The sequence below is a fragment of the Acyrthosiphon pisum genome, chromosome A1 (assembly GCF_005508785.2).
Source record: "Acyrthosiphon pisum isolate AL4f chromosome A1, pea_aphid_22Mar2018_4r6ur, whole genome shotgun sequence".
NCBI lineage: Eukaryota > Metazoa > Arthropoda > Insecta > Hemiptera > Aphididae > Acyrthosiphon > Acyrthosiphon pisum.
Genome location: NC_042494.1, coordinates 140144815 through 140154104, shown reverse-complemented (window position 1 = coordinate 140154104; position 9290 = coordinate 140144815). Strand labels below are relative to the sequence as shown.

At 30.2% G+C, this 9290-nt stretch overlaps 1 protein-coding gene across 2 annotated transcripts in view; it reads right to left on the bottom strand.

Moving 5' to 3' along the window:
* Window positions 1–2470: 2470 nt before the first annotated feature.
* The window catches only part of LOC100166513 (myb-like protein P), a 7752-nt gene continuing 932 nt past the window's right edge, over window positions 2471–9290 (bottom strand). The window contains exons 2-6 of one of the 2 annotated variants that reach the window (XM_001947477.4): window positions 7006–7113; window positions 6831–6917; window positions 5073–5209; window positions 4848–4998; window positions 2471–4781 (exon numbers count right to left, since the gene is read on the bottom strand). In XM_001947477.4, the coding sequence (XP_001947512.2) occupies window positions 2864–4781; window positions 4848–4998; window positions 5073–5209; window positions 6831–6917; window positions 7006–7037 (2325 nt within the window). In that variant the 5' untranslated portion in view covers window positions 7038–7113 and the 3' untranslated portion in view covers window positions 2471–2863. The remainder of the gene's footprint in view (window positions 4782–4847; window positions 4999–5072; window positions 5210–6830; window positions 6918–7005; window positions 7114–9290) is intronic. The other variant, XM_016807562.2, reaches the window with a different exon arrangement.

Sequence of the window (9290 nt, the reverse complement as noted above, 5' to 3'; positions counted from 1 at the left end):
CCGAAAGTCTGGTAAATGTTTATTCCGATTTTCTCTATCATACTTGATCCATTTTATTAGATTTATACACCTATTAATAATTAGAACATTATTTAGTTTCGGTCAAGCCGTCGCAGAGGAGTTCAATAACAAACACTGTGGCACGACATTTTTATATATTAGATATACACATATCTATTTGATATGCTATCGCACAATGTCTGTGATCCGGCGTAGTCGGTTTACCTACCGGGGTGGCTGAATTGCATCTACTGCTGCGAGTTCTAAGGATTTGAACAATTACAATTTTTGAAGGGTTGTAATTTTGTCAGGGTAACGACGTGCACAGGGTCAGCTTGTAATATTATACACTAATTATACCATAGAATCACAGAATATATGAAATATATATATACATATATATTTCATATATTCTGTGATAGAATTATACACAGTTTATTGTATCATCTATTGCGCATGCGCCGTATATTCGGTAACTCCCTAACAGCGCAGTCACGTTTGACCGCCGGAACTACATCTAAACTCAATTTACTAGTATAGGGTACAACCACAGAATATATGAAATTCGATAAAAAAAGTTATTAAGTTTGAAAAACTCAAAAAATAATGCATTTTTAAACAATAAGAACTTTTTTTGTATTAATTGTGATATCAAAAAATAAAAACGACGTTACACAGTATATGTTTTTCTCTTAATAGCAGTCCTGTAAAGAATACTTTTAAAAAGTACTTGAGTAAATACTCAAATACATTTTTTTTAAGTATTTAAGATACTACTCAAATACTTTTGGTTTTTAAAGTGGGTTTCTAATTATCGTAATATAAACACATAGGTAGTAGGTAATCTAATAGTTATCTAATAGTTTTAAAGGAAATATTGTTATTCAATATTCAATAACTTTTTTATAGAAATCTGGTTTTTACAAGCCTTTGGGCTTCGGCTAACACAGAAATACAGAATATTAAATAAAATTATTATTCCATTATTGTGGTTGACAATAATATTTTTTCAACCAATTATTTCGAATAAAAATAAAATGTTCAAAATAAAAAACCAAAGTATTCAATACCAAAAAGTATTTAAAATACCATTCAAGATACTTCATGCTGAAAGTATTTAAAAAGTTATTCAATACTTAAAAAAGTATTTGAATACTTTTACTCAAATACTTTACAGGACTGCTTAATAGTATGAAAAATTGGTTACTTAGCTTAGACTACAGCTCGAGTGGTTCTTACCACGCAAAACCGTTTTTGCCACTTTTACATTTGTATAAGACGGAGTCAACAGATGCGGGCGTGACGAGCGGCCTCTTAAAGCTCATCCAGACTTTTTTTACTTTTCCATATGGCGTTTGTCAGCTCAGCGCCAAGTGGCATTTTTCTTTTGTACGATTATTATGATTTTAATAATAATTTAAATATAAAAAGTTACAAAAATGAGTACTGATGCCGCCGGCTTTCCTTTAATGTAAACCGCTAACTAGGCCACGGACTGATCGGAAATTTTTCCGCAACTAACGAATGTGTAACGTCACACTGCACTGCTTCGTCTGGACTCTAGACGCACTTTTAAGCCCTATTATTTTCAATGTCTCCACGAATAAAAGTCTCACAATCACAGGTGGCGAACTTGCAACATAAGACTTGCAGAACGCCGATTTATTTATTTAAAAATAATAAGCCAAGCCTGAATGGTATTGAAATCAAGTGACCAAAATTATGAGCCTGTCACTCCACCTACCTTTTAGAAATTTGATATAGCTTGTACGATTGTATATAATGTACATCAACGTAGCAACTGGCAATCTACTTTGGTATTAATCCACCTTGGAGTTTGTATATATTGCCGACCGTTTCCATTTACAACCCTTACATAATATATTATAATACTATACATTTGTATACTATATAAAGTACTTAAAGGTAGGTACACCAAATAGTGTATAGAACAGTACAAAGTACATGTGACATACAACCATTGATTAAGGGGACGTTACAGTGACATTTGTTATCTCTGTCTAACGAGTATGTGACCAGCAACTTTTACGCTCGGTAGAACATATTTATCTCCGTTAGTTAAAAAATTAGAGCAAATTGACCTCTTATAAAATTTAAAGGTAAGACTATTATCAATACATTGACATAGGCTTTTGGTAAGACGGAGACAACAAATGTCACTGTAACGTCCCCTTAAGTATACTTTAATCAATGCTTATTTATACTAATATCACTACTTGTAATATAAATTTTTTTTTTCCAACTGAATTTGTAGTTTTTGTTTAGTCAATAAATTATTCTAGGTAATAGACCTTAAAGGTTACAAATTTAAACCAGTGAGTTACCCTTACCCATGGGTAGTTTTGTACTGTTAACAAATTTTTATTGCTTGACGTTTTTTGATGGTTTGCTACTATTAGCAAACTAATAAATATACTTATTAATATACATTAAAATACGGCTCAATAACTATGTGTCGTTTAAAATGTATTAATAATAATGAGAATTATATACTCGTACAATGGTTCTAAAGTCCTTATCGAATAATTCGTTATAATGTACACTGGTTACTCAATGAAAAATATAAATTTACAATAAAAAGAAAAAAAACATTTGCACTATTCTTTTTATACCCAATTGATATTCGATACGAATATCGAAGCAAGATGGGTTGAAAGTATTTATTGCCAAAAAAAAAAATCACACACTAGGAGAAATTGGTGGGAAAAAATCGAAGCAAAAATAAAACACTGTACCTTACACAATACTTGGGGTTCAATGCTACCGAGGTATCAAAACCTAAGTATTTCCATTGACTAGATGACGTATTAATATTACGTTTTGTGATAAGACTACATATTCATTAATCTTTTAAATATGGATTGCCCACATTCAACATCTTGTCTCTGAGAACTTGATGCTCCAGTTTCTGGTTGCCAAACATGTGTTGCATGTTTTGCTCTTTGAAGTTGTGGAACTGCTGCTGGTTAGGTTGCACGTAGTTCACATCTTGAGGCATCTGTGCATAAAACAGATTGGCAGGAAACAATGGAGGGGATGGATCGATGTTGAAATTGTACGAGTTGGGCAGTGTGTTGGGCATGAACACATTCGGCTGCACTGGTTTGGATTGTTTCATTGGTTCTCGGACAGAATTAAATGAAGAATCATTTAGTCGTGTCTGTTTGTCCTGGACCAAATTATACATGGGAAAATTCATTTTATCCTGCCCCAGCGATAGATTGGCTAACCTTTCGATGTTATTCTGATGTTGATAGGGGTACAGACCATTAGGTGGCGGCACTAATGGGTTAGGATATATGAGATTATTGAATTGGGGGTTAAGATCTAAGTTTAATGCTGGAAACGCACTGTTGCCAGTTAGATTGAAGTTGCTTGAATTAGCAGGCATAAACGATGTCTGCTGTTGCTGTTGCTGCTGCTGCTGCTGTTGTTGTTGTTGATGCTGCTGCTGCTGCTGCTGGTGTTGTTGCTGTTGAGATTGCAGCAATTGGTTAGGCAACATAAAATCTGATTGCTGTTGCAGCACAGGCTGGAACGGTTGATACACCTTCTGGGTAGCCTTTTGGTTCCAGTTCAGATTCTGCTGTATCTGATTCAACGTAGGTGGTTGTTGAAGTAAATCGGGCTCAACACCACTACTAGTTGCACCGACTGGCAAGTCTGATAGTAATTGTTTATTGTTGAGACCCAGCCTATCACATATTTGGGTCATGTTGGCCAAAAAGTGTAAGTTGGAAAGGAACTCTGGCGAGTTGTTCGTTTCTAACACCGAACTAGAGGTTTTTGGAAGGACAGATTCCATGTTGGAATACAGACTATCTGTATTTGTCTGAGATATTTGGGGTTCTGTGTGTGGTGGCACATTATATGGCGAACTCTGACTAAGAGCTTCCAAAAGGTACCTATTGAAATCGGGAGCCGGTAGTGGTTTTTTTTCAACAAACTTAGGACTTTCAATAGGTTTGGGAGGTTCTTTAATTTGAGTACTCATCGGTCCCCAAGAATCAGTAAAGCCATACACGTTAGGCTTAATTTCTTTCCTTTCAGACTGAATGAGTTTTTCATCGATACCATCATCTTTGGCTTCAACTGGGTCATTCCAAACAACTGAATTACTTTTGGGGCGATCACTGCTCCAAATATCTACGGATTCCGTTTTAACGGGCTCTGAAGACCAGTTGGAAGCATCCCATTTATTTTTGGACACATTGACACCTACTTCACCATTCCACATGTTGGACGGCTTTTTTTCATCTTTTTTTTCTTCTGGTTTGTTCCAACCAGATGTGAGAACGCTCCAATCATGAGCTTGAGGTTGAGGTCTTTGGTCATCAATGTCATTAGATCTTACATTTCTTTCTGGCTGATAGTTGTCTTTGATGAATGTTTCCTTCCAGTCACCCCTCTGCCTAAGTTTTTTTTCTGGCTTAAGAGGGCTGTCAGTAGGTGATGGTTTATTTTCTTTAGGTTTGTCTTTTTGAATGTGTTTTGACTTGCTTTTAATGTCTTTTCGTTCTTTGGACCTATTGTTCTTGGAATCATCTTCCCAGAGTATCCCAACTTTAGGGCTTTTATTAGTTTTATTGTGTTCAGATGCAAAACCATAATCATCTGATTCTTTAGCAAATGAACTGTTATTCCAACAATTTATGGATCTAGATTCCTTAGATCCTCTGGAATTCTTTTTGTTTTGGGAATTATGTTTTTTTTGGAACATCAGGTCATCAGAACCAATAGCATTTTCTTGGTCATTTTTCCTGAAATTAATTAAGTTTTATGTAAAAAAAAAAAAGGAAATTTTATGACATTTCAATTATATTTACCACGAGGAATCTTTGATTCGAGAATGTTCTTCGGCACTTTTAATACTTTCAGCAATTGCCATTTTTAACATTTTTTCTTCCTCATTATCATCTTTAGCTTTGGCAAACAGTTCTGACCCTTTTTTGCGTGCCCAAGCATTTGTAGTAACAGCTATAATAAAATATAATGTTTATTGTTTATTAAACAAAGCTATCCATTTTTACTACAGTTTATTCTAAACTTACGGAATGTTGCAGCAGCTTTAATTGGCTCTGAACTAACAATATTATTACCAGTGCCATAGGTGCATACAAATTCTTCAATATTGATCATCTTGCTCTCTTTCTTAGGCTTACGCTTGGATTTCGGTTTTTGTGTAGTACTAAAAAATAATACAGTAAAAGCTTTAAATTTAAATGTATAGTTTTCTTATTGTTAGAAACAAATTAATACAAATTCAATTTTATCATGTTGTCAGATTTAAATTAAGACTTTAAGAATTAAGTTTAAAATAAAATTTTAGTGTAACCAAAAAAGGATTCATTAATACGATTTTCATTTTAGTTATTAATATTATCTTTTTTTTTTTTTTAAATATTAGTAATATCATATCTAAATTCTAGATTCTTTAATTTAAAACCTTTTGACATATTTTTGTAAAATTATCATATAGTCAAGTATTATGTGGTTTTACTAACCTACAATCATATAATTTATACATCATAAAAGGTATAGGTAATACAATTTAAGATGAATAGAAAAACTGTTACCTAGTACAAAAAACCGAGAATTTTCATTTTTTAAGTTAGGTATATTCATAAAATTATTTATAGATTTTTTTTCATACTTGGGTAGGTATTTGACATAAAAATTAATTATGATTTGATAGAATCAAATTTTTAAAACTAATATTTCTAAAATTGAAATGCATAATAATAAAAAATTATCCATCTGTTCATTATATTATATTATACATTATAAAAACACATTTTTAGAAAAGCATTAAGTTTTAGATTATATAACTAAAAATATAAGTTGTTATTATAAAAATTAAATGTGTAAATTATAAAGGAGTGGATTTTATCAATAAACATATAAATATATAAGTATACTTAATATAAAACGTTGGAATTGCATGCGCATCTTAAATTGTTCAAAAAACATTATACTTTTTAAAAACCTATTGATTAATGGCAATTAAAAATATCACCTTATATAATATAAAAATAAAGTCTATATTAACATTGAAAAATTTGATGAAAATTTTATTTATGTAAATACTAAATTGAAAAAAACATTTGTTTATAACTTTAAAACAAAAATAACTAATGTGGATATATACAAGGTGGGACAAAAAGAATGGCAAATGAAAATAATTTTTATTATAATAAATATAAAAATTTTTTTTTAGATACATAATTTTTAAACAATTGCACTACAGTACTACTACAAGTACAGTATAACATTTTTATTTTTTAATAATGAAAAAACATTTTAAAATTAAAAATAGCAAATTTGTAAATATAATATTTAGACAAATTTTAATAGTAAAAACGTCTAAAAATCTAAGTCAAGTAGAGTTCATTCTTTACAATATCAATATTTTTTTGGAGTAAATTAATTTGAATCGTCATAACTAAAGACTGGATTGTTGTGCAATTGTATATTTTTATTAGGTGTTCCAAAACTTATAGAAACCAATACAACTTAAAATGTTTTAATGGAAACACTATTTTTTTTTTATTGAAAAAATTGTTTTTATATAACTCCTAATAGGTACATCAAAAATTTAGTTTTGCATATTTCAGAATATTTTAGATAAACGTTTATAGTCATAACGTTTTTAAAAATATTCTTTTTGGGAATTTCCTGATATTAGTATATTTCTTAAATTAATTGTTATCCATATAATTTTCATAATTTTTGTCATACATTTTACTAGTATCAATTTTTATCTTTATTTCCAGGCCTTCCTGTTAGGTACAGCTTGTAAAAGTACTTACCCAAAATATTCAACAGTATCGTTCGCTTTTTTATTTCCGCCACCAGAAGGTCTTCTATTTTGAGAACCTGAAGTTTTATTTATTTTCCTGCACACAAAAAAAGTAAATAAATATAGGTAGGTATTATACTAAACTAAAGATTTATATTATATTGATTTTATAAATATATATATACCCTTCTGGAACATTGTTCTTCCATTCCATCATGGAAGAATTTCAAAGCCTGAAGACTTCAAGTACGTACTTGATTTATAAAGATGGTTGTGATAAAAATGTCAACTCCCTGGAAAAAAACAAAATACACACTTATAATAATTACTCAAGTAATTTAACAAGAACATAAAATAACTATAGAAACATAAAGATTTAAGTAACTATGTATACCTAAATGATTAGTTTCTGCCTACCTACTTATACATAATTAAGATAATATATTTATTATTTAAATTAACTTGAATAATTTGATTTACTTAACAAATACCGAACAGGTGTATTTATGAATAAGAGTTAAGTACCTAACTAAACTTAGTATTATTCTCACGTCTTGCCATTTTTATAAAAGTGGGTTAAACTAAAAATGTACCTATTTTTTTTTGTGTAAAATTCAATAATTTACATAGTAATAAAAATCATTGCTTAAAAAGTTACAAATGTAAGTAAGTTTTAAGAATTATATTATTCTGAGTACCTACATATAGGTGTAGGTAGATGACTTGTAAATCGTAGTTATGATTTAAAAAATAAGAGTGTTCAGTATAAAATGAACAGTGTAAATAACATAATATAAATTGTGGGAAGTTCTAGTTGATAGAGGACAGGTCCAGAAGGAGGAAGATGAAGGTGAGTTTCAATTACTTATACACTGTATCAAAAGAGAATGATCATTGTTAGCATATCACAAATGATGCAATTGGCACATTAAGAACCACATGATCATGCTAACACATCATCGTTGATGGAGGAGGGGGGATGCGTAGCACTGACAAAAATCTATCGGCAGACTGATTATTCTCTTTTGAGACAGAATATAGGTAATAGACCAGAAAGTAATCAAAGCAATACAAAATCAGTCTAGACAGAGATAACTAGCGATAAGCCTTTTTTAATTGTGCAACCAACCCTGAGGGAGAACAAAGAGTGTTAATTTTATTAGGTGATATAAAATAAACAATATGGGACAGGGTGGAAGTAATGACAATGCCTCACATTTCAAACAGAAAAAGGGTAAGTAGTTCAAGTTGCAAATTATATTTAAATTAAAGAGTGAAAATGATAAAATAAAGTAGGTAGGTAATGGTGGTACATTTATAAGTAGTTATAAACAAAAAATTACAAGTACAATGAAATATAAAATTGTATTAATTCATTCTACAAGTTCAAACATTATTGTGTGTTATCCATTAATTAAAAGTCAATATACCTACATTAGTATTATAAAGGTACAAGGACGACATCTCTAATATTTATTAGGAACATAGGTACCTATTATATTATGATATCTACATGTGTTATAAGTCTTATAATTTTATATAGCCACATAACTAATACTGATTTAGGTACCCAAGTGACATTAATGGAACTACATTTTTGAAGGTCTATATAAATCCAGAACTGAAAAATACAAATAGTAAACAATATTTAATATGAGCAGATAAGAACTCAACCTTTTGAAAAAAAAAAAATAATTATCGGCGGAAATTGGTAAGTTTCACATAACAAGGTAGACATGGTAGTAAAGTATTTAAATGAACAAAATAAGATAAATTAGGTAGGTAATGATTGTTAATTTAAAACTAGGTACCTACCAAGAACCTATCAAGTAATATGAAATTGTTATTATGACAACACACATCAGTCATATGAATATTGTTATCTCATTATTACGTAGGTTTTTAGCTGAATAAAATTAACAATTTTTTACTATGTGCTTATAAACACATTTTGGCAATTAGTTTTTTAAAATACCTATGTATAAAAATTAAGCCACACATTAAACTAAGCAATAAATATCATAGGTAATTGGATTTTAATGGTTAGATACACAATAGGTACCTATATTAATGGAATGTTAGTTTTTTACAAATTGTATCAAATATCTAACAATTTCATAGGTATAAGGTAGGCACCTAGTAAACACGTAAGATAAAATTAATGACTTAGCAAACTTATTTAATTTGTAGCATTTATAAGACAGGTTGTGTATCGGTCTGTATACTATATTGTGTATAACACACCAATCGGGTACCTACCTACCTAAATAAAATTTGTAAAAGTTAGAGTAACACTCAGGACCTAGACAGTAAAATGTATTGAGCAACATAAATCAGAGAAACATTACAGTCAACAGATAGGTAGAGGTTGTACCTCTCTATGTGCACATCATAGATGAGTCGAATTTTTTTTTCTGTAGCATCATCAGACATACAAGATAAGTCAATCACAGAAATTTTAAGTATGAGA